Raw genomic sequence first — 25,909 nt, 5'->3', positions numbered from 1 at the left:
CCCCACACGCTTTGCCAGGTCATGCATTGCTAACACACTTTCACTGCCTGGAGGGCTACAAACTTGTACTGGAAGATTAGATTCTCAATATGCTAATTTTTTGTACAATAACAAACTACATTCCTGATCATTGAGCTGCAGAACATGCAGTGCCCTGTATAAAGTCTGGCTGCCGGAAGACCTAGAGGTAGTAACTTCTAGCTAAATTGATAGTGGCAATTCCATTCATTTTGTTTAATTTACTGGATTTGTACCCTCTCTCTTAAAACAAAAGGGTTCACAAGACAAGAGAACTGGTGGGGATTGATTACAAGGAGGCAATATTTCCTGACTTCTGACTTTGCAAACATTTTCAGACCCTTCTCTCTTCCATTTCCTCAGCTCTTGTACAATTAAAAGCAGCTGTAATATATTCCATCCTGGAAGTCACATGAAATAAGCAGATATAAGCAAACACATCCTCCATTTCTAGATTCGGTTCTGGTTGCAGATTTGCAATTACATGTGTTGCTGCAGAATCTGGATCCAAAGCTCATGTGATCCGCACCTACTGTCTGAAGGCAGGTCCAGGGCCACCAAGCACAAGCCTGACAGGAGGAAGGTGTTCCCCAAGGTCACTTCCCCATTGGAACTTGGGTCTTGAGTGGAGGACTGGCAAACAGGGGCCCAAACTGTTAAAGGCAGGAGACCACCAGGCTCCCAGCTGAAGCCTCCCATTCATTCCCTTGAAGACTCCTGCTACAGGAACTGCCAGTAATAACATCTTACCTAAAAGACAAGCCCCCTGGTGCCCCAGCCATTCACTCCTGAAAGCTTTTGTGCAGCGGATAGGCTTTCTGAGTTCATAGCGAAAGTGACTACAGAGCTTGACATTTTGTAAAAAGGAGGAACCATATATTGTGTAAACCGGTTGCAGTAAATGATTTGTCATGCTTGTTGTGGGACCATTTTTTCACTTAGCATATTGAAGACAGAGGGGGGAAAGTTGGGAAACAAATGCACCATATCCTGAAATGCCTCTACAACTCCCAACATTCATAGTTATTGTCCACACTGCATGGGACCGATGGGAACTGTAGCCCACAAAATCTGAAGGGCACTACGCAGACTTTACCAACCACCACTCTTAGGTCACATCCGCAGCATCCATTCAAAGAACAGGACTTCCACCAAAGAATCCTGAGAACTGAAGTTTACCGTGACAGTACTACAATTCCTGGAACCTTTTGCAAACTACAGTTCCCGTGATTCTTTGGGGTTCAGTCACGTGCTTTGAACGTATGTTGTAGATGTGAACTATAGGCGGAGGAGATCTTAGGATGGAAGCTGGGACCTTTGACACATAAAGCTCTACCAACAAGCTATAGTCCCGCTTGAAAAACAGCGCTTTTGCATGGGACCCATTCACACATTCATGCTGCTGGTCCCCATGTACATGAGGGGTGGGGCACCTCAGGCTCAGGGCCCTCCAAGGTTCCCTTTCTGGCCCTCAGGATTCCTCCAAGACAAATGCCCCCCCCCCCCAGCCTCACTCTGTACTTTCCTCAGTGCTATTGGAAAATGTCTTTTAAGTCTGATAGCGTCTCTTTTACTTACTTACTTACTTACTTACTTAACTAACTTAGTTGGTCTTAAAGGTGCTACTGGAAGGATTTTTTTTATTTTACTTACATATATATACACATATACTGCTATTTATAAAAAAATCAGAGTGGTTAACAACAACCGTACACAAAAGAATACCATGAAGCCCATATAAAAAAGTTTAAATCAGAAATCAGCTAACAATTATGGGAAAAGGTATTCTTAATTTCCTGCAAAAACCTGATGGAAGAGTAAAGGGTCTTTCACCAGGCATTCAGAAGTTGAAGCAGAAGGCACTTGCGATGGGCTCAGAGAGCTGAAGGAACTCAAGCCCAACCAAATTTGCACTGGTATGCTAAACCTGTTTCTGGTCTCTGTCACTTCAGAATGCAGGAAAAGGTTCACTGCAAGAAAAGGGAGTCTCAGCTTTGCCCTTGTAGAACACAGCAGGGAGAGCATTGGAATGAAACTAGAGCAGCTTGGCTCTCCCTATGGTTGGCTCTGGCGCCACCTACTGTTGGCCTCCCTGCCTTCTGACCCACCTGTCCCAAAGGGCACCACAGCCCCAGGAAACCACTAGCCATGAAGTTCACCTTGGGTCATGCTCAGTCTAACCTGCCTCACAGGGGTGCTGTGAAGGAAAAACAGAGGGGGAGAACCATGCACTGCCTTAAGCTCCCTGGAGAAAGGTGGGAAATAAATGTTGTAAATAAATAAAACAATTTTAAAAAGATCTTCCCCATTCTCCCCACAACATTAATTTTCCAGAGGAAGTGGGTTGGGGGTTTTTCATACAGAGGAATATTCAAATCATGGAACAGCCTGGAAATAAGACAATCCTCAGAAGAGGACAGGTTTGTAGCCTTTGCCTGTCAGCAACTTGGGGTATTACACCAGACTGCCTTTCCTTCAGGTGGCTGAAGGGGCCAGCCCTAGATGTGCAGGCCCTGCCACAAGTACCACAACCTTTGGGTGATTAAATTGTGGCCGAGATGATGCTTCTTGTAGTCGACTAGTCACTGACTGTAGCCCTTGGGATCAGCTGAGAAGACAAGTCCAACCTCCCTGTCTGACCTGGGAGAATTATCTCCCTCCCTCCCTCCCTCCCCCTCTGCCCCTCTCCTTCTCTCTCTCTGGCATAAGCTTCTCCCATCTATGGATTCAGGACGGAATAAAACGAAGCACAAACTCAGCACTTTCCAGCCTTCTCACAACAACTTTGCAAGGCAAGTCGGTCTTCTTACCCCTCTAGTGAGGTGAGGAGAGACACATGGGTTTGAGATAGTGGGACTCACTTCAAGGTATCCAGCTAGTTATGGCAAGAAATGAGATTCAAGAAGTCTTCCCATTTTGAAGGCTGTGCCAGCTTCGTATATATTATCTCAGTAATTTTCTACAGCAACCTGAGTATTAAGGACCTCATGTTGCTATGTGGGACTGCTGGAATTGGGAGAGCAGAGCAGAGGAAACCTCGCAATTGTTCATGAATCAAAACCCAAAGGCGCACTGTGGCCCAAATAGCCTCATCCCCCACTTTGGTGAGACTGTGTCTTAACTGCTCATTTTCTTAATACAAATTTTGAGGGACTAGAGTGCTGAATATTAAGGTTGAGCAAGGATAAATTTATGGGGGGGGGGGAGGAAAACACACTTAATTTAAAATAATAACAAGGCTAAAATTAATAGGTCCTCAATTATTTCTGGCAGAACACAAATGCAGATGCTGAGGCACCATAACTAAAACTATTATTAGGACAACCATCTGAGAGGGATGTTGGTTTTGAATATTGTGGTATTACTGCATTTGCAAACTCCCCCCCCCCCTTTTTCCCCAGAAGATTTAACTTGCAGCATGCCAAGCTGGGTAGCCCATCAGCTAGGTTATAGCAGCCCACCAAGGGCTCAATAGACCACCCAATTCTCCTGCCTGCCTGTGAATGCAGGAACGGGGCGGGGGAGGCAGGGGGCAGGAGGAAGTGTTACAACCAGCCACAAGTGATAGCTGGTCAGCTGTGTTTAGCTTGCTTGGTGCGGTATTAAAAAGAGCCTGGATCAGGCCACGGCAGCCAAGAGCTCTCTCCCCCTCTTTGGCAGACACGGCATTCAAAGGCATCTCACAGGGGAGGGAGAACAGGGTCATATCCTGACCAGTGGCCATAGACAGCCTTATCCTCCAGGAATTGGTCTAGTTCTTTTACAGACTTCCAAGGTGGTAACTATCACCATATTCCATAAGAGCAATTTACATAGTTCAACTATGCATGGTGAATAGTTCTTTCTTTTGTTTGTCTTGAATCTCCCAATATTCTGCTTCGCAGGATGGCCGCATTAGGTCCTAGTATGATGAGAGGGAGAAAAACTTCTCTCTATCCAAAGTGGGGCCAAAGAGCAGTGCCAGATTTATGTATAAGCTAAACAAGCTATAGCTTAGGGCCCCACTCTCTTGGGGCCCCCCCAAAAAATTAAAGGAAAAAAAACTAGATGTACATTTCCAAAATATAAGATAAAAAACAAATAAAATAAAACCTACATACAGCAAGAGTGTTTTGTGTTGTGTAGGCTCCTATGATGTAAGTCATGGGCCCCACCTGCTTGCCTGCTCCCTAAAATATCACTGGTTTGCTCCTTTCTATATATAGGTTGCCTACATTCTGCATGTGCAAATGGCTTTAGATACCTATTAGGTCCATAAATTACCATACAGCATATATTCAACACAAAAAACAGTGACAATTTGTTGTTGACAAAGGGCAGCTGGACATATAAAGGGCCCCATTACCTTCAGTAGCAGAGGGCCTCATCAAACCTAGATCCGGCCCTGCCAAAGAGCCAGCGTTTTCCTTCTCCTCTGGCAGCGGCTTGAAGATGGCTGCAGGGCCTCTCTAGTCACTCAGCAGAACACCAGCCACATATGGCTGCTCCTTTCCTTGCGCTCTTCCACTGTAGCTGGGCATTACAAGAATGCCGTTACAAAGGGGGCTAATGCCTACTTTTCTCCTCCCTCCCCATCTCTTTTCCTTTTGTGTCATGTCTTTTACATTTTAAGTCTGATGGCAGTGTTTGTCTGTCAGCCAGTACAGACCATGCTGAGCTACATGGGCGCAATGATCTGGAGTCTGTATATGACAGCTGCTTACATCCTATTTTTGATATTTGCGTGCTGAGATCCCCCAAAACACCCCTACCCCAATAACTCACACATCACACATAATTTTTGTTTAAGGTTTTTGGCATAATTTTGGCCACAACTTTATTAACATACATAGATGTGAGTGGTTGCTTAGGCATTGGTTATGACTATCTGTTCCCCCGCCTTGGGAACAGAACTGACTCCCGGATTCCAGCGAAAGCCAGTGTGGGGAAACAAGATCGGGGATAACTGGAGCTGCGACACAGACCCTCAGCTTCTCCCCGCATGCTCCCAGGGGCTTACGCGGCCCAAACCCGATACCAGGGGTTTGGACGAAAGGATGGTAAGCCCCTGAATTCCTTTAACAGAATCCCCTTGCAGCAGCAGCATTGAAGGGGCAGGCCCAGCCAATCCATACCCCTCCTCCAACCAATTTTAACCAATGCCTAACCGCCAACCTTACAAGTTGTGACGATTTCCTACGCAATAGGTAAAAAACTAAATGGCACCCACTAATCAGCCAGATGGCAAAATTCCTACCGGGCCCCTGCCCCAAAGCAGACGACCCCATGACAGGCATAGCAAGGTCAAAGCACCAGCCCATAACAAGGGAGGGCGGGCGGGTGATCCGGTGCCCACAGCGAAAGAGAAAGCAGATCGCTGTGAGCACTGCTTAAATAATCTCTGTTCCCACCCCCAAATTGGCAACATCAATTTTACCCAACACCAACAACCAATCCTTGCCAGGCCCCTCTATCCTATCCTGCCTGGCAACTACGGGGTGTCTTGCTTGGCCCCATCTGCAACACGTGCTCTCTTTTAATGAGAACACGCTTTGTCAGCCACTCTGGGAGCCTTTTTCAGCTAAAGAGCTGCTAAAAATTCTTTCTTCCTACACACATCAACCTTTAAGGTGCTGTAATGCTCTGCAGTTCAAATGGCCACCAACTGGCAGAGCTGCTTAGCGTAGGGGAAGACCCTTCACACAGTGGTTTAGCAAGCCATGGTGTGGAGTGATAGAACAACCAGGACCCCAAGGACCATGCAGTCCAACTCCCTGCAATGCAGAAATATGCACCCATATGGGGATCAAGCCCGGGACCTCGGTATGATCAGCACCTTGCCCTAACCAACTGGGCTCACTGGCAACTGCATGACCACTCCTTAAAAAGGGCTTGGGCTTTTGGGCTTGGGGTGAGCAGGTGAAGGGATAGGCAAGAAGGTAGGTGAGCTGGAAGGGAGGGGCTTTGGTTGGGGTGGGGGAAAGACAAAAGGGTGGGCAGGGCTGGCAGGCAGAGACCTCAGCCCCTATACAATGATATATAAAATTATCCACAATGCCCTTCAGGACAGTGTGAGAAATTAAAATGGCAGCGTACAGTTGGAGTCTCAGAGCCAGCATTTAAGTCTCTCTCCCCAGGACATTGCAAGTAAATAAAACAGTGACTGTTTGTGTCCCAGCACCCCCCCCCCCATGTGTCCTGCTCTCATCTGAGTGTTGCTGCCTGCTACTACCACAACCACCAGGTTAGCCTGCCAGAGATCCCTGCAATGTAAGAGGGGGCCCACCAGCAGGTATTTTGCTAACAGCCCCCTCAAACCTGGAGCAACACCCGAGTACAGACACATATATGCACTCTCAGTGAGAACAAGGACACAAATGAGCCATTCCTGCAGCACACACAGCCGGGCAATGCTAAGCTGCATAGATGCGACACCTTGAACACACCTCTGAAGCAAATTCTTTCCCTCCAAGAATTCTGAGCAGTTTGGTTTACCTCTCACTGAGCTACCATTCCCAGCACCCTTAAACAAACTACAGTGCCTGTAATTCCTTGAGGGGGCAAATGCACAAGTAAACAAGCACACCCTAAGAAAGAAAAAATATTGTTTCCCTGTTCTGGTAAGGCATTCAACCCTCCAGCGATAGAAAGGCTGTTTTGTATGAAGCCAAGCAGCTCGACCGACCCTTATTTTTCAGAACCTCATCCCCTGGGAAGGCTGCCAAGTTCCTCTGTGCTTGCAGTCTACATAGCTTCCTCTTTGGGTGTTCACAAAGCACATGCTGACTTACATTGTGTGTAAGAGGAAGGCACACCAGAAAAATCCCTTTTCAATAAAGCGGGGAAGGGACAAGGACCACTGATGCAGAAGAGATCCAGACAATGGACATTACAGAGTATCTTGTGAATCAAAATACGTATCTGAAGAGGAAAAGCCAACTTTGGCTGTGCACATACCATACATTAGAATGCATTTAAAGCACATTTTCACCTCCAAAGAATCCTGGGAACTGTTAGTTTGTTAAGGGTGCTGGGAACTGCAGCTCTGTGAAGGGTAAACTATAATTTCCAGGATTGTTTTTTGGACGGGAGAGGAAAATGTGCTTTAAATCCAGGGCACCTTTGCAGCCCTCATCACTGCCGCTCCTCAACCTCAACTCATGCCAAGACATGTTTCCAAATCTGAGGAACAGCCAAAGAGGTGATGATCCATGCTGAGGTTTTCTGATGTTCCTGTATAAGAGCTTCTGGAGTACTTATGGTTGCCAAGGCTCTTCTTACGGCAGGCTTCTGAAACATTTGTAAGGTAGGCAGAATTTTAACAAGGGAAGCTTCTGTCTGGCATGGAGATGAAAAAGAGGCGAGCTTCAGCTATGGAGTATTCTGCCTCTAATGTAGCGGCAGACGAGCCTTTCCATGAAGGAATGTGGTAACATTAACAGTGCTCAATAAGTAGCCAAAGAAAAAAGCATCCACTCTATTTTTGTTTGTTTGCAACCATTTTAAGAGCTGATGCAGCATAATAGTTCCAGTTAAAATATCTTCTCACAGGATTGCTTTAGGCAAACCAGCAGCTTCCTTCCCCATCTGCAATACAAGGATAACACCAAAACTAGCCGGACGATATAGGGGAGGTGCTTTGAATATTTGAAGCAAACTAACAGAAAAGCTAAGTATCCTGAATCCAATCATATGTTCTCCAATTATTCCAAGGCATAATGCATATAGGTTTCTAACTTAAATATAATGAAGAATACTTGAGCCTGGGAAATAATGGGTAGGTGGGGGATACAGTTTGCACGATTTTATTGACCATAAGCACAAAGATGCAGAACCCCATGCCCAGATTGGGTAACCTCTGTCCCACAGCTAATACTTTTCACTCAAACACCCAGTGCACAGAGGATTCTGCAATTACCCACAGAGAGACCTGTTTGCAACATGCTCTAGTGAATGTCCAAATCACATTTCACTCCAGCCCAATACACACCAAGCAGTCATAAAAAGAAGAAGCAAGCCTTATTTCCTCTGGTTCTGGTTAAGCCCCACCCAATCGCACCCTAGGGAAAAGTCAAGGGTTGGCTTCCCCAAGCTGGGCTCTCCATAATTTCTCCACAACAGCTCCAATACGCATGCCTGCGCTGGCTGAGCTGAGGGGAACCTGGAGGGCACCAGGTTTGGCAGGGCTGATGTTTGGCCTGCATGGTGGTCCTTTCACATTATCCAAGTTCACAAATACTTTGTGGTGGGAGAATAAAAAGCCACAAGGATGCATCCCAATACATCTGGCAGCAAACTCAAGAGGATCTGCTTGGAGGCTTCCCATAGGCATCTGGTTGGCCACCGAGAGAGCAGATGATGAGCCAAATGAGCTTCTGGCCTGATCCAGCAGGACTGTTTCCTTTCTTAAGAGGGCAGAGTTCAAATCTCTATGCAGCTCAATGGATGACCTTGGACCAGCCACCTTCCTCTTTCTCTCTCCTTTCTCTGGTTGATGATAACATGGGACAGTGTGTAGGTGCCCCAAGTGTCCTAGAGCAGGGGTGGCCAACTCCTAAGAGACTGCCATCTACTCACAGAGTTAAAGACTGGCAGTGGTCTACCCCCTTTTGGGGGGTTCAGGTCAAACTTGTTGAGCTGCTTTTAGGGAGGAGGGGTGAAGGGCCAAAATGTTGAGCTTTTTTTAGGGGAGCCAAAGTTGTTCAGCTTCTTTGGGGGAGCCACTGATCTACCAGTGATCTACCACAGACGTCAGACGTCCAGTGATCTACCAGCAGATCACAATCTACCTGTTGGATGTGCCTGTCCTAGAGGATGAGTGGAATACAAATGCAATAGAGAAACTGTTTCTGGGAGGTTTCAAGGCACAGACTTTCTATTTTGCCGCAATCAGCATCCAGGGCAGCAACTTTTATTTCAGATGAACAGCAGTAACAAAGCTAAAGAGATACCAATGGGAACAGAGAATGTATTTTATTGAGTAGAAAAATAGAGATTGCAATGGATTTTTAATACTAGTAGAGCTAATGAAGAGGTGGAGAGGTCCTCATTTGAAGAGTCTACTTTCTCTTGTTCTTTATATAAAACTCTCCATGGACCATAGATGCAATAGCAAAACACTTCTATGGTGCTTTCTGTGGGGGCCTCCCGATGTAGGCTTACTGGTGCAAATGGGTTTTTAAGATACCACAAACAGGCCATTTGTGACAGGTTTTGCTTTGTTTTTACTTATTACATTTCCAGCACAAAGTGTAAATCTGGATTGGGTGGGGTGGGGTGGCCAGGCTAGCATTTTAATGCAAAATCATGCGGCACTGCAAAAAAACTTAAACAGATGAGGAGCACCAACCCCCACAATAAACATGCATCCTGAAGCATCCTCAGGCTGTGTGTGCCCTTTTAAACTCCATGACTGTGATGTCTATTATGGTGTGGATGTACTTATCCAAGCAGAGAAAGACTGGGGCTCAGTGACAGAACAGCTGCTTGGCATGCAGAAGGCACCCTCTTCAATTCCCAGGAAGGGCTGAGAAAGACTCCTGTAGGAAACCCCTCACAGTCCATGCAAAGGGTTTGGCGTTTTAAGACCTGGGACCCACCTTGAGCTGAAACAGGCTTTCCCCCCCTATTGTTCTGACTCAATACAAGGTAACATCCTATGTTCTTCAGGATGGAATACACACACACACACACACACACACACACATTTTGACATACTTTGTTTGAATCATCTTTACAACAACCCTGGAAAGTAGGCCAGCATTATCATGTGCCTATTGCAAATGAAGCAACCTAGTTGGCTTGCAGTCAAGTTAAAATTCTGACCTGGGACCTCCCACTCCTCTCAGCCATCACCGAATCCCAGCACCTATCTTGAGCTGCCCCACAAAGTCAAACAGGACAATGTGTGGACAGGCAGTGTGTGACTTTGAGCTTCTTAAGGTGAGATCCCCTGGGAGCACCACCCTTGCTTCTCAACTGCAGACTGGGCTCAGAACTCTTCCTAGAAGTAAGGTAGAAGATCCCTGGTGGATCAGGCCGTCCAGCATCTTGTTCTCACTGTGGCCACCCAAATGCCCCTGGGAAGAACGCAAGCAGACCAAAGTCCAACAGCCCTCGCCCTCCCACCCTGGGATGTCCAGCAACTGGTATCCAGAAGCACTTCTGCCTCCCAGAGTGAGGGAGAGCATATTTCACCAGGGTTAACAGCCACTGAGATGCTCCACAAATTGGTCTAATCCTCTTTGAACACAGTTAAAGGTCTGGAGAGGAGACAGAACTCCGTTGCTGTTTTAAAGGATGCCTTGGCCCGGCGCAAAGGGCAGCCGAAAGGGACACACCCCCTGCCTCGGCCTGTGCCAAAGCGCAGCGCAGCCGCTCTTCCTGGGACTTCCAGAGACGCTGCATGGAAAGGAATGATCCGTCTGCACGCGGACGTGGGAGGAAAGTCGCACTGAACTCGCGGGGTGTGGGTGTTTACTTCGGAGGCTGCAAAAACTCCGACTGCAAGTTTCTTACATTTTCTTAGCTCACTAAGAAATGCACGCGGGGAGCATGCATCAGCAACCGGAGTTCCCATGATGTCGCATTCATACGCGCCGACTGGAGTCGGGACCACTGGCGTTCCCAGGGCTTACTTCAGAGTAAAGACACAAAGAGCCCCGCCACGCGTGCTTGGGTTTCTTTTCATAAAGCTTTTCCCGTCCCTTTGACCTAGAAACTTCTTCTAGCGAGCAACTCGGTGCCCTCGTTCTCCCGGTGATCCCAGCACATGCCCAGAGGCCCTCTCGCTTCCTGGCCCGGTGCCTCGGCCTTCCGGACAGGTTCCGGGCTGAGCCCCAGCGGACGGCTGCTTCTGGGAGCATCGGGCCGTCCCAAGCGCCCCGTCCTCCCAGCGCAGGGCATCCGCCCCCCGCTCCCGCCCCGGGGACCCCCGCCCCGGCCCCCCTCGGCTGTGCGCGTCTCTCGCGGCCTCCGCCCGCCCGCCCGCGCCTGTTGCGCGCCTGCTCCCGCGCCCGGCACTCACCCAGCTGCGTCTCTGGCCGGCGCGCCCCGGACATGGCCCGCGACACTCGGAGGCGGCGCGGCCGCGAGCAGCTCCCGTCGCGCCTCGGCAGCGCCTCTTTTTTCCGGGTTGCTGCTGGTTCCCGGAGCCAAAGCCAGCCCCGGATGTGAGTGCCGGGTGCGCCGAGAGCGCCCGCAGAGGCTTGCCGTCGCCTGCGCGCCCGCCCGCCCGCCCATCCTCCGGGGTGCGGCGGCGAGAGCGAGCGCCCCGTCGGAGCGGGAGCCGGGGGGGGGGGGCTCACCTGGGCATCCTCGGCGGGGCGCGAGCGCGCGCAAAGAAGGCCGGGCGGCCGCCGACAACAACAAGGGGACCCTGCTCAAGTTGCAAAGTTGCAAACCAAACAGAAACCCAAAGTCCTCTGCCTTTAACCGTAGCCCGGGAGGAAGAAAGGCGTGCGTGTTCGGTAGAGCAAAAGCCCCTGCCATTAGCAGGGCCGACTTCTGAAGAAACGCGCAGATGATCGGGCTAAACAAAGTGCCCGATCCTGCTGGCAGAGCTTTCCCGGGTTGTACTGGCCTTTTGCAGGCTGGCCCAAAGGAGGTGATAGAACCAACGGCAGCTCACTGTGACTTGTTTGCAAGGCATTTTGAGGATAAAATCACTTGCATCCACCATGACCTTGACTCTGCTGTGAGAGGTGTAGGAAGGGGAGTGTGGTGGGTGTGGTCCACCCCGGGTGCCATCTCAGGGGTGACAAAATCCTTCCTGGGCAGGGATCACCGTGGATCTCCATACTGATCGCCACAGTGGGCGGGGATCGCTGTGGATCGCCTTTCCGATCACCCCTGTGGGCTGGGATCACTGCCCCTCCCCGCCCCGTCCCGTGGGGTGCTTGCCTTGGCATGTGTGCCACTCTGGGTGCCCGAGTGGCTAGCTACACCGCTGTCTGCTGTTAAAGCAGATGAATCTCATGGGATGTCCAGAGTGCAGTCTAGTCCTGTTGTGTTGGATGAGTTTCAGTTGGCAAGGCTCGAGGATGTGGACAAGGTGCTTGGATCAGTCAGGGCGACCGCTTGTGCTCTGGACCCTTGTCCTTCTTGGCTGATAAAAACCAGCAGGGAGGCAACAGCTGGCTGGGCAAGGGAGGTGATCAAGACCTCTTTTCGAGAGGGGGTGGTCCCTGCCTGCTTGAAGGAGGCAGTGGTAAAACTACTCCTTAGGAAACCTTTCCTGGATTCAGAAAAACCTAACTAACTACTGGCCAGTTGCTAACCTCCCTTTCAAGGGCAAGGTTCTGGAGCAAGTGGTCGACGACCAGATCCAGGCGCTTATGGAATAAACTGATTTTCTGGATCCATTTCAATTGCAGATCCAGGCACTTTTGGAATTAACTGATTTTCTGGATCCATTTCAATCCGGGTTTAGGCTGGGTTTTGGCAAAGAAACTGCTTTGGTTTGCCCTGTATGATGACCTCTGTCAAGAGAGAGACAAGGAGAACATGTCCCTGTTAATTCTTCTCAAACTCTCAGCAGCTTTTGATACCATTGACTATGGTATCCTTCTGGAGCGACTCTCCGAATTAGGGGTGGGTGGCACCACTTTGCAGTGGTTACAGCCCTACTTGGATGGTCATTCCCAGAGGGTGTTACTTGGGGAATGCTTTTCAGCCCTGTGGAACTGTCAATGTGGGGTTCCACAGGGCTCAATCCTATTCCCCATGTTTTTTAACATCCACATGAAACTGCTGGGTGTGGTTATCCAGTTGTTTGGAGTACGTTGTCAGCAATGTGCTGATGACACTCAGCTCTATTTCTCCTTTACATCTGCAGGTGAGGCAGTGGAAGTGCTAGACCAGTGTCTTGCCTCGGAAATGGACTGGACGAGAGCCAAGAAACTGAAGCTCAATCCAGATAAGATGGGGGCACTGTTAGTGGGTGGTTCCCTAGACCAGATGGGTGGGAGATCACCTCCTCTTCTCTGAAGGAGCAGGTTCATAGCTTGGGGGTCTTCCTGGATCCTTTGCTGTTGCTCAAGGCTCAAGTGGCCTCAGTGGCCCTGAGTGCCTTCCATCAGCTTCGGCTGGTAGCCCAGCTACACCCCTATCTGGACAGGGATAGCCTAACTACTGTTGTCTATGCTCTGGTAACCTCAAGGTTAGATTACTGCAATGCATTCTACGTAGGCCTGTCTTTGACTATGGTTTGGAAACTTCAGCTAGTGCAGAATTCTGTGACCAGGTTGCTCACTAGAGCAAGACACTTTAAGTATATTGCACCAATCCTGGTCCAACTGCACTGACTACCAGTTAGTTTCTGAGCCCAAATGAAAGTGCTGGTTTTGACATATAAAGCCTTAAATGGCTCAGGACCACAATACCTCAAGGACCAGCTCTTTCCATATGAATCTACCCGGACCCTGAGATCATCTTCTGTGACCCTTGTCTGTGTGCTTCATCTGAGAGGTCCGGAGGGTGGCAACACGAGAACGGGCCTTCTCTGCAGTGGCTCCTCGTCTGCGGAATGCTCTCCCCAGGGAAGTTCACCTGGAGCCTTCATTATACACCTTTAGGCACCAAGCAAAAATGTTCCTCTTTAACCAGGCCTTTGGTTGATCTGCTTGACATCCTATGCCCTTTTAAAATGCGGCTCTTTTGGGGGGGGTGGGGGTGTTATTGGATTGTTGTTATATAATATATTATATATATTATTGTTTTTATGTTGATCTTTTTTGTGAACTGCCCTGAGACCTCTGGGTATAGAGCGGTATATAAATGAAATCAATAATAATAATAATAATAATAATAATAATAATAATGTGGCACACAAGATCAGATGCTAGTAATCTGGTCTGCAGCTGAATATCTTTGGGCTGCAGGCAGAGTTATTCAGCAGATCTCATGTCTGACTGCTCTCCAGGCTCCCCCAAACCCGCTCCTGGCACAGAGAGAGCATCTTGCCCCTCGACTAGGCTGAGCCCCTCTTACTGGTATATTCTCTTTGCCCCAAGGGAGCCAGGAGCGATGTGCGGGTAGAGTTTCAGATTTCCACTCAACTGTGAAGCTCATTCGATGATCTTTGGGTAGGCTCTCTTCCTCTGCCTAAGCTGTCTTGCAGGATTGTTGTAAGGATGAACAATGCATGTGTAAACAATATACACAACCTTGAGCTCCTCGGAGGAAAGGGTGGGATAAAAATGGAACAAATTAAATTAGGAGTTTTTCCAAACATGTAACCCTCCACTTGCTGCATGAAATAACAGTTTGGGAACTACCTTTCTGCTTAATTCTGCTGAATTCCTAGACCTTGCAATATTCACATTTATTTATTTATTTGCAATTCTTAGCTTGTCTTTGAAGGACTTATTTTGTCAGGGAATGAAAGAAATGGCATTTTCATCTGCTTCTGCTTCTCCTTCCCATCCCAGTAACTGTAATGTTCCTTACTTTTTCCCTTCTGAAACTGGGGCATCTTTTGTAAACCTTGTGACTGCCTGAGGTCCAGATCTGAAACATTTTTTCTGACAGTTAGACATGAGCAGATCACACACATGTTGCAGAACTATTTATAGAAGCTGGAAAGCTTGCAATTTGCTTCCCTATAAGAGAGTCTTTTCTGCTCTACCTCTGCTTTGCTTTAAATTCTGTTGTTCCAGGCACAAGAGTAAAGAAAAGGGGCACCCCTACAAAAGGTGTTTCAACTGTCCATAATTTGGAAAAATACTTGTATCACTTTGCAGAAATCTCTCTTGTGGCTTCACTGCAGGATCCATGTTAGAAGGCCAGGAAATGTCCATGCTGCAAAAGGTGTTGCCATACAAAACAACTTTTGTATCTGGACTTTTGAAATATGGCAACCCTAATACTCGAGCCAAGAGCACCATTTGCAAGGGAGAGCACAGCTAGCTTAGCTGCCCAGCCTCCAAGTAGGGTGGTGGTAATGGTAAGGAGTTGCCAAATGACCATTACAAACAGAATGGCCTGCTACAGCGCCTTTATCCACAACATGATCTACGAAAGCAACTTGCCTGTACAGTTACATCTGTTTTGTTCACACCAGTCATTTTTTTCCTTGTGAGCTATAACTTCTTCCTCTTGTACCTTAACTGTCTGCTCTTCTCTTGTTATAGGATTGGGGGTTTCATATGAATGTCTTTGGGTCTCCTCCTTTAATTTTATGTTTGTAAGACTTGGAGTTTGTAGTTTCTTTGTTAAGTTAATGGGCCTGATGAAGTCTGTGAGGAATCCATTTATATGTCTAAAGGGTTGGTCCAGTGCAGATGTGTTGCTAAAAGGACACCTAGTCAGATATATTTCCAGAAGGAAGGGAGGCCTTCTCCCCTCACCCCAGAGGAAGGAGAACAATAGGCCAGGGGATGACTGCCTTTTGTCGAAGTCTCCTGTGGAGCTAGGAAGCCACAGAGGTATGATTTGATTTTGGTGCTGAAACCAAAGCTATGGCTTTTTGGGGTGGGGTGTGTAGAAACCTAGCAGAGAAACCAGATTTGTTGGAGTGTTAATGCTGTGAGCCCTTCCATCTTATGCTCAGGTTGTATATATGTGCAAATGCAATCATATATCATAAAGACTCCACCGTTCAAAGGAAACTGAACCCAGTGGTAAGCACTGGCACTGTTTAAGCATCTTGCCACTTGGGGTTTGTGTGTAAGAGTGCGTATTGTTAAACAATACAATTCAGTAAACAAATGCATTTTTAAAGGCAGGATCATGGACTGAGGAAAAGATGGAAACCTCGGGGAGGATCTGGGCTTTAAGGGGAGGGGTTATGCCAGTAACTAGCCAAGAAATTGGGGAGCTGGTGACTTCATACGTGTGGTTAAAAATGGGACAGCCCATGTTGTGCAAATCTATCTGAATTTTTTCAGTTCCCATCTGGTAAAAGGCCTTGCATTCACTTTTTCAACTAAACAGAGCCCTCAAGTGGCAGCTAAGGAGGCAGCTTGCTTGACTGCTTCCCTGCCCCAGCCCTCACCAGCAAAACAGCTGCTCCAGAATGCTCACATTTGCAAATTTTGAGTTTTGCTGAGGATGAGGTATTAAGAAAGGGGAGGAGAGAAGAATCCCAGCTGGGAAGTAGACTTGACAAAACAACTGTAAACATTATTCATTTAAAGGAACAAGTTGTTTGGATACAGAAACTGCCGCTTATTTGTGCCGTCTGTTGTTCTTGGTAGGTCTGGCACCGCTTGGCCTTGCCTGCATAATTCTGGCATATGAAGTGTTGTGCAGTGCTCACAGCTTTGGCTACTTAGAGCATAGGCTTGCAAGGGCACAGGGCAGCACCCAATGCTTCAAAGCTTCAGAGGACTCCTTAACATTTCCAGGAGATGGACTTAACTCTTGGGGTCACAATCATGACCCCAAGTATTGCACTTGGGCAAAAAAAATGAGAGGCACAAATACAAGATGGGTGACACCTGGCTTGAGAGCAGTACATGTGAAAAGGATCTAGGAGTCTTGGTTGACCACAAACTTGACATGAGCCAACAGTGTGACGCGGCAGCTAAAAAAGCCAATGCAATTCTGGGCTGCATCAATAGGAGTATAGCATCTAGATCAAGGGAAGTAATAGTGCCACTGTATTCTGCTCTGGTCAGACCTCACCTGGAGGACTGTGTCCAGTTCTGGGCACCACAGTTCAAGAAGGACACCGACAAACTGGAACGTGTCCAGAGGAGGGCAACCAAAATGGTCAAAGGCCTGGAAATGATGCCTTATGAGGAACGGCTAAGGGAGCTGGGCATGTTTAGCCTGGAGAAGAGGAGGTTAAGGGGTGATATGATAGCCATGTTCAAATATATCAAAGGATGTCACATAGAGGAGGGAGAAAGGTTGTTTTCTGCTGCTCCAGAGAAGCGGACACGGAGCAATGGATCCAAACTACAAGAAAGAAGATTCCACCTAAACATTAGGAAGAACTTCCTGACAGTAAGAGCTGTTCGACAGTGGAATTTGCTGCCAAGGAGTGTGGTGGAGTCTCCTTCTTTGGAGGTCTTTAAGCAGAGGCTTGACAACCATATGTCAGGAGTGCTCTGATGGTGTTTCCTGCTTGGCAGGGGGTTGGACTCGATGGCCCTTGTGGTCTCTTCCAACTCTATGATTCTATGATTCTATGAAACGGCTGCCAAGGGCAGCAAAAAAAAGGTGACAGTACTCCATACTGGTGAGTACTATCAGATAAAAAAGCACTTGCTGAGGAATTGTGGGATGAATTGGCTATATGGTTGTGGCAGCACAGTTTCAGCTTACATAAGGGGAAGAATGGTTAAAGTAGGAAAAGGTGGGGAACTAGGCTTAGAGGGGAGAAGAGGCGATTGTGACCCATCCTTCTGCTTCAGCTCTGCCTGCAATATGAGAAGGGGGTGATGATCTCAGAATGCAAGATGGGCTCCAGCCAGAAGCTTATGAATATGGGGAAAAGAAGGTGGGGAGACTGGAGAACTGGGTGTTGCGTTCTACATGCAGCTCACAAAGACCATGAGAGAGAAAGGCTGGGGTGTCCAAGCAGTTATAGACTTGAGTCTTGAGGAATTTACACAAGTAAGGGGATTGTCTCTCTTAGGGTGAGAGGGGCAAACAGGCTTTCCTCTGCTCCTTCCGCATATGGGCTCCTAACCTTCATGGGTGCTAAAGCAGTTATGGTTTTGTTCCAGCAGTCCTTCCACAGTGATTCATCCATGGGGCTCTTCTACCTCTGAGGCCTCCCTTAGCCAAAACAATTGGTGTATTGGTGGAATTCTGGGGTTGCATACTGTTACACTTCCACAATTTACTTCCCGGTTCTGGCGGAGACTCATGAGCTTGCTACAGGTCAAGGTGAGCTTCTCGATGGCGAGGCACCCAGAAACCAACGGACAAGCCGAAAGAGCGAACGGTATACTCCAGCAGTACCTACGCTGCTATGTCAGCGAGAGACAGAACGATTGGGTAGAGAAATTAGCTTTGGCTGAATTTGCGTACAATAACACGGAACACATGTCCACGGGAATGAGCCCTTTCATGGCCAATTACGGGTGTCACCCCAGGGCCTTCCCGGGGCGGGGGGAGGAAGGATGTATGATATATTTATCAAGAGATGAGCACTGGCACCTCATTTTTTTAACCAAAAAACCCCACTGCTTCCAGCTAACCATTTAATTGCTCTTTATTATATTCTTTCAATAAAACCTTTACTTTCTGGAAACCCTTGGACTTGTCTCCATTGCTCCCAGAGGGCCTTAGAAGGGCACTCCTTTACCCAGACTTAACCACCCATTACACATGCTCAGCTCCTCTGTATGTTGGTTGGTGTGTGAATAGGACCAAGCTCCACCACACAGACACCAGGCTTTCCTCTAGAGCTGCGTTTCCCAAACTTGGGTCTCCAGCTGTTTTTGGACTACAACTTCCATCCTCCCTAGCTAGCAGGACCAGTTCTCAGGGCTGATGGGAACTGTAGTCCAAAAACAGCTGGAGACCCAAGTTTGGGAAATGCTGCTCTAGTGGGAGAGCAAAGGTGCCACATTGAGTCAAACCCTGACCCCCCCCCCCCCGGTAGCAGCATGTGTGTTCCAGAAAGGATTATTCCAGGAGAGGAGGACCCATGGCCCTTAGGTCATTTTGTTATTAAAATTTGTATACCACCTCAGTGCTTTTTTTCTATATACAGTGGTACCTCAGGTTAAGAACTTAATTCATTCCGGAGGTCCGTTCTTAACCTGAAACTGTTCTTAACCTGAAGCACCACTTTAGCTAATGGGGCCTCCTGCTGCTGCCTCGCCGCGGGAGCACAATTTCTGTTCTCATCCTGAAGCAAAGTTCTTAACCTGAGGTACTATTTCTGGGTTAGCGGAGTCTGTAACCTGAAGCTGTATATAAGAAAATCTTTGGGGGTACTCTTATTTTGACTCAAGAAAATCACCATCTTATAGTTAAAATCGGGGAAAATATATACAGTAAATGGACAAAAGTACAAAGATTCACAAAATGTTTAGGGCTATGCGTCCCCAGGAAAAAAGCACTGCACCACCCTATACCCACAGGTCTCAGGGTGGTTCACAGCAGTCAGCCAATGTGATGCCCACCAGATGTTGTTGGAGTTCAGCATGGCCAGGATGGGATTTAGACTCCAACACGATCTGGAGTGCCACAAGCTCCCCACCCCTGGTTCATTCCCTCAGCACTGAGAAGTAGTGCACAGTGGTGTGAGGAAAAATGTTAACTTGGCTTAGGTTTAAAAATCCCCCTTCACCGGGAGCTACAGGAGGGGAATAGGCATCTCCTAGCTACACTCTCAGCAGCTCCCAGGATTCATTGGGGGAGGTCATGGCTCTTTAGAGCGGCATCCCAGGGCTTTAAATGTATGGTGTGAACACAGTCTCATTGGCTGGCCAGTTTGGCCTTGTCTCACTGGAAAGTCACAAGAGGGTAGAAGCAAAACAGACTTCTCTCTCTCTCCCTCCCCCCCGCCCCCGAAAACAAAGCACAGTAATAAAAGGAAAACAAATACTCCCAACTTGGAAACACTTTATTTTTATTCAGGCAATGGGACATGGAAAAAATATATTAGTAATCATTATTATAATCTCATTTGTGTGAGTATAACTCTTACAAATATTTACCTGACATAGAAAAGGGAAATTATCATACATATCAAATGTGTGATGGTAGCAAGTCACACCCACTGCACAAAGCAGCCCCAGCCGCAGGGCATCCTGGCCCAGGGCTGGAGACCCTTTGCTGGACGGTACAAGGGAACCAAAGTAACTGTCAGGTTAATATATCTTGGGGACTTTGTGGCAGACACGTGTTCTCAGCAACTGTATGCTGGCAGACAGCAATAACTGGGTTTAGAGGCAGGCTCCTTTGTGCAAAGGGTTGTTTAGCTTTCACAGCAGAGAGAGAAAGGCATGCTGGGAACCAGAGACTAGCAAATTGCTTCTGTTCTGGAATTAAATCGAATCAACTGGACGATTTAACTAGTCATCAGCCAGATATAAGAGAATCATCCAGTCTGGATTTTTCTGATGCAAGGCAGCCTAATATGGAAGCACAGATTCCAAAATACACCACCAGAACTTTCCCCTCCACCCCGATTTTGAGTTCAGGACATAGGTTGCCTGCATTACATCGACCATTTGGGAGAGAATCATATACTTCTTACAGTATGGGAACAGGCTGCATCTGCCACCACCAGAACTAAGTTGCAGAAGCCATTACAAGGTCGATGAGCAACTAAAAAATAAAAGCAATCTGGGACAGTGTAGCATGGAGTAACCCAGTGCCAAAACTTCCTGCTAGTGAGCACAACTGCATTAGAAACTGCACCTGTCTGCTGCATAGTTTGCCTTCCATTCTTTCACCCAGTTTCCAAAGAGATGACAGGAGCATCTAGAATCCCATTATCAGGGAGGAGATTATATATTCATATTCTTCAATGTCTAGGAGCTGTTACTCACTTGGGAGGCCCTGCATTCAAGGTGCATTCTGGGAAATGTGCTCTCTCTCTCTGTCTCTGGGAGGGAACACTGTCCTCCCACCGCAGCATTAAAGTGCACTAACTGAAAAGAGAAATTCCAGGAGGGTACCCTCTGTTGGTCTGTGCCTGAACACACACAAGAGCCTTAAGAAAATGTATCGTGGCACAAACCTTCTAATCTACAAGACCTTATAAAGTCTTTAAGGTGCCCTGAAGCACTGCCTTTTTCATTGCCAATCCTGGCTCACAAAGACTTGCTCTCGCACAATCCAGTAGACCCTAATTTGAATTCTACATGTGATCCACCCTCAGGAAGCAATCTAGACACCAGCCTGTCAACAGCTGCATTAAAACTGGCCTTGTTGCGCACCCCCTCCATTGCAGCTTACTTCACATCTCACTTGTGCCTTCCCCATGCTCACTGCAACCGCATATGGCAAAGCACCTGTTTAGGTAAACGGCACCTCCTCCTGGCCCCTCCCCATCACCCATCGGCAGGTATACACAGCAATGTCTCTTTTCATCAGGCACCAGCTCTCAAGGCAGCAAATGCAGCATCTTCTGTGGGCTGGAGCCCCACCTAGTTGCAGAACAGAGTGGCTGTTCTCAATGCCTTCTTGCAAATAAAATGGCGTGTCTAATATATATATACTGCATATACCTCACCAGTAGCAGCTGGGCTACAAAAAGTGGACAGCAGAAGTGAAGCCAAGGAGGAGACGTGGACTGGTGTGTAATGTTGGAAATGAACACATAATAGGGCCTCTGATTCCCTCTTGAGGGTGAAGACTGCTTGATACAGAAGGCAAGTGCATGTGCTTTTCCCTCTCCTGCAGCAGGGGGAAGATTAGTTCTGGAAAATAAGGCAGGGTGCTCACTTGAAGATGCAGATAGACAACAGGAAGTAGCAGAGCATGGTTGCTCTGGACGAGAGAGAGGGGGTCAATCCGCCTTTCCTAGCTTGGCAATCAGCTCATCGCAGATCTTGGTCAGTTCTTCAATTTCCTGGTTCTGAAAAACACAAAAAACGTAGGAAGTGAAGAGCTGCTAATGACACATTCTTAAATCTCTCTTGTTGCCACTATTGGATGCAAGAGAACGCAGAGGGTTTGGGCTGGCGAATGGGATAATGGGATAAGCCAGAGCTTTCCAAACTGTGTGTTGTGACACATTAGCATGTTGCCTTCAGTGTGCAGTGTGCGTTTCATGTGAATGCTGCTCCTCCTGGGACTGGCAAGGGGTTAGTGCTAGTAAAACTGAATTATTGTGTCGTGAAATGATGCATGTCTAAAAAGTATGTCACCAACATGAAAAGTTTGGAAAGCTCTGGTATAGGCAGTGGCCACAGTCCAGGGATGGGGAGCCTGCGATCGAGTCAACATGCTGGTGGACTCCACACAGGATTCCAATCCCTGCTGTAGAGCATTTCCATTAAAAAAAAACCAACAGACTTGCAAAAGTTGAAACCTGCAAAATCCAATAAGGCACCTGTAGTGCAATGGAGTCTCCTTTAAATGCTTGTGAAATCATATTTTCATATTTTCAACTAGGTCACCTTTCTGTGCCCTGGGCCACATTTGGAAACCAAAGAAACTGTTGTGAGCATCACAAAATGCCCTCAAAACAGGCAAAACATCTACACCCCCCCAACCAAATCAAACACTGACAGAAGAAGTAGCTAAGGAAACCATCCACCAGAACAACAAGTCCCCAAAACTTAGTACAGTGGTACCTCGCAAGACAAAAAACTCGCTAGACGAAAGGGTTTTTTATTTTTTGAGCTGCTTCGCAAGACGATTTTCCCCATGGGCTTGCTTCGCAAGACGGAAACGTCTTGCAAGTTTGTTTCCTTTTTCTTAACACCGTTAATACAGTTGCGACTTGACTTCAAGGAGCAACTCATAGAATGCGGTGTGGTAGCCTTTTTTGAGGTTTTTAAAGACTTTGGTGATTTTTGAAGCTTTTCCAAAACTTTCCCGACACCGTGCTTCGCAAGACGAAAAAAATCGCAAGACGACAAAACTCGCGGAACGAATTAATTTTGTCTTGCGAGGCACCACTGTATTTGAAAAAGAAACCTAGGAAGGGCTTTTGCAGGCACCAAGGTGGGCCTCAAGTTAGGGACCATAGCAATAGGGTCTTGGTATTGAGGAAATCAACCAATAACCAAGTTAACCCAAACAGATTCAGGAGTACAGATTACTGTATAGCATCGTCAGGACTGTACCACCCTTCAGTATATAAGGCTCCCCCAACCCAGAAAATAAATATAAAAATATAGGACAAATGAAGCACAATAGAAATATTGTATAAACACAATAAATGAACCAGGCCATTGAACAATTAAGAAGAATAAAAAATAGCAATATCACAAGATCAGGAGAATACTGAAAACTCAATGTACATTTTGCTGTCCATGTTAAAGGAATTTCAAGCAGCATGTGGTAGATTCAGACAATTTGCTCTTTTCTTTGCAGCAGGAAAAAGATAAGAGAGGCTCCTTCACCTTTTGCTGGAGGGCCCTCTCCAGAGACTCCACCTTCATTTGTTCTTTTCGGAGCCCAGCGTGAAGAGCTGCACTCTCCGCTTTGGCCTTGTTGCGCACCTGAGCAATCTCTTCATTGGCTCTGCATTGAAGGGGGAAGACAGCAAGAGAAACAGAGATGCAAATAAGGTTCATCTTCTGGATGGCCCTTGAGAGGGACAGTATTGTGCTCAGCCAGGCTGTAATGAAAACGTCCTTAGCAGAGAAAACTGACTCTCAGTTTGTGGGTGAAGGCTTTCAACTGCAGGATTTGCTGTCCGCAATATAGCAGCCCACTGTTGATATTATTCATGATGCGCTGCAATCCTCTGGCAGTGGAGGCTGGTCCATTGCAGCAAACAGGTAGCTCTGCCCTCAGACAGCTGCCACCCGCCTGCTTTCCGAGCCTCCTCTGCCTTAAGTCTCAGTGTTTCCCTGTGTAGAACCCAGCATGGAGGAGGATGGGGACAAAACTAAAATTACCTAGCTCTGCTTGTCGCTGACTCTGGCTGCACCAGCTGTTGTTCACTTTGCTTCCATCTTATCACTCCCCAAAGGGCATCAGCCACCACTTATCCTTCAACTGCTTATCGTCATCATTATTCCTGAAACTTGAGCTTGTACTTGTATATTCTGTTGCAGGCAAAGACGCTTTTGCTCCCCATCCCCCCTTAAATCAAGACACCATGAGATCCTTCCTCTGGCCTCCCTTGCTTCCCCTTCTCCTCCTCCAGCACACCCACAGGGAGGAATCTGGAAGCTTTCACTCCCGCTTTCTGTTAACCACAGTTCAGTGTTGCCATTCTCTCTTTCCTTGAAAGCCAAAAATTCCTTACTTGTCCAACTTCTCTTCAGCATGGATTTTCAAGGCCTGGTACCGCTGCTCTTCTTGCTTGACCCGAGTGAGATAATCCTGAGCACACTTCTTCAACGCATCCTCATTCTAGAAGACAAAAGTTAGAGGAAGATGCAAAAGGTTTAGCAACAAAAAGATGCAAGTGTGCCAACTAGCAGAGCATCAAGATGGAGAAGCTAGCAAAGTTCTCCAGAGCTGAACTTGGGGAAAGTGCTTCAGAGGCTTCTTAAAGTCCATAGGGAAATAGCATTCAAGCTTCATGAGCCTCTAAATTCTTCTCCAGCGTGGACTGAAATCTGACCTGGAGCAGAATTGTTGGCTTCCTGATACTGTCCCATTGGGGAAAATCTGAATCGCCTGTTGCCATGTGATGTCAGGAAACAGACTGGTGGAGGCCCACACCTATCGGTCAAAAGGGGTGCACAGAGGGTGGGCCAGTTCCGGATCCAGCCCTCCAATGGAGATTATACATTCATCAAAATGAATGCACCCATTTGGATAATGAATATTAAAGAATACACCTTCATAAACTAGGTGTTTTTAAAAAAGATATGAGACTTTGCAAGAGGCTTAATCCATAAATCCTTGACTAACACAGGGGAATAAATGCAATAATATATGAGGGGGATTATTTCCTCTGCTAAAATATGGCAATTGTGCAGTTGATTGTCGGCTGCTGGTGGTGATCGGACAGTGGCTTTGGCAAGGTATGTGATTGGCAGTGGCGGTCAGGTGGGTGAGTGATTGTCTGCAATCCCGCCCCCCCAAGCTAAACAACTGTGCCTCCCCCCAAAAAAATTTAACAGCTCTGGGGTTTTTTTGGTTTTCCAAAAGCAGATTATGTGCTTCTTCCTCAGACATAGATTTACTGAATATTGTCCAATCACAAAAAGAATAGCAGATTTGAATCATACCCAGAAACATACTTTTAAGATGCATCACTGAAGAAATTTGCAAAAATTCAATTTCACCCCGAAAAAAGATACGCCCTCCTGCATCAGGGTACCTGTGGCCCTTCAGAAATTGCTGCATTCAAACTCCCATCAGCCCAGCCAGCAGGGCCAATGGTTAGGGGTCCAGGAACTTCTGGAGCCCACAGGTCCCCCACCTCTGGCCTACAGCAGATAAGGCAGGGATTCTGAGCTGCAGGTAAGGAGGAGAAAAGGCCTTTTTATGCAGAAAAAGGACCTTCTTAAAGCCTTCCAGGACCCCCTTCAGGTTCTCATATCTCCTGAACAGGTCGGAAAGGGACCGTTCCACAGAATTCAGGTCAGACAGAGCCTGCTCCTTCTCCATCGTCAGTTGCTGAAGACTCTTCTGTGATGCCATGTTTGTCCTCTGTTCATCCTCTGTGGATTCAAATGAAAAGGAGAACATTAAGCCTACCTGGAAAGGAGCAGTTGGGCGTTCCCTTCTTCCCCAGCTGTGATTCCTAACGGAGAAGACAGTGCTAAACAGCAGCGCAGGAGGGCAGCTTTTCACGTGTTCAAGAGCTCCGCCAAAGGTTTAGTTCACCCTTCACTGACCTGGCGCCCTCAAGAGGTTTTGGACCCCAACTCCCATTAGTGACTGAAGGTTGGCCAAGGCTAACTAAATGGAGAGGGGTTGGTGTTCAAAACCTCTGAAGGGCACCAGGTTGGGGAAGGCTAACTTAATTCCAAATTCAGGTAGGTAGACGTGTTGGTCTGATGTAGTCAAAATAAAAAAAAAATTGTCCAGTAGCACCTTATAGACCAACTAAGTTTGTTCTGGTATAAGCTTTTGTGTGCATACACACTTCTTCAGATACCAATTCCAAATGGAGAAGTATCCTGTCCTTGATATCTGCTATTTCCCACCAATTAGCCAATATTTTTTAAAAAGAGTGCTGTTGTGCTCTGTTCTGCCTCTGCGGAGCCAGGGAACCAGGTGGAGGGCCTTCTTGGTAGTGGCGCCCACCCTGTGGAATGCCCTCCCACCAGATGTCAAACACATAAACAACCCCACAACTTTCTGAAGACCTCTGAAGGCAGCCTTGTATCCAGAAGTTTTTAATGTTTGATGTTTGCTGTGT

General features: G+C 47.4%; 3 protein-coding genes across 8 annotated transcripts in view; 1 reads left to right on the top strand and 2 right to left on the bottom strand.

The window, feature by feature from the left end:
* PLEKHA2 (pleckstrin homology domain containing A2) overlaps window positions 1-11,166 on the bottom strand; it is a 92,730-nt gene extending 81,564 nt beyond the window's left edge. The window contains exon 1 of the mRNA XM_080982539.1: window positions 11,024-11,166. The gene's annotated coding sequence lies outside the window, so the exon portion shown is untranslated. The remainder of the gene's footprint in view (window positions 1-11,023) is intronic.
* LOC308464206 (craniofacial development protein 2-like) overlaps window positions 1-25,909 on the top strand; it is a gene marked incomplete at its 3' end in the record, with an annotated part of 461,435 nt that overhangs the window by 198,030 nt on the left and 237,496 nt on the right. The gene's annotated exons all lie outside the window — the stretch shown is intronic.
* TACC1 (transforming acidic coiled-coil containing protein 1) overlaps window positions 19,515-25,909 on the bottom strand; it is a 90,319-nt gene continuing 83,924 nt past the window's right edge. For all 6 annotated transcript variants that reach the window (XM_080982345.1, XM_080982344.1, XM_080982341.1 and 3 more), the window contains 4 exons: window positions 25,045-25,205; window positions 23,837-23,943; window positions 22,983-23,103; window positions 19,515-21,487 (listed from right to left, as the gene is read on the bottom strand). In XM_080982345.1, the coding sequence (XP_080838471.1) occupies window positions 21,419-21,487; window positions 22,983-23,103; window positions 23,837-23,943; window positions 25,045-25,205 (458 nt within the window). In that variant the 3' untranslated portion in view covers window positions 19,515-21,418. The remainder of the gene's footprint in view (window positions 21,488-22,982; window positions 23,104-23,836; window positions 23,944-25,044; window positions 25,206-25,909) is intronic.

Source organism: Podarcis pityusensis, assembly GCF_964106645.2.
Source record: "Podarcis pityusensis genome assembly, chromosome: 15".
NCBI lineage: Eukaryota > Metazoa > Chordata > Lepidosauria > Squamata > Lacertidae > Podarcis > Podarcis pityusensis.
The sequence above is the reverse complement of the archived record's forward strand: the minus strand, read 5'-3'. Positions and strand labels throughout refer to the sequence as shown.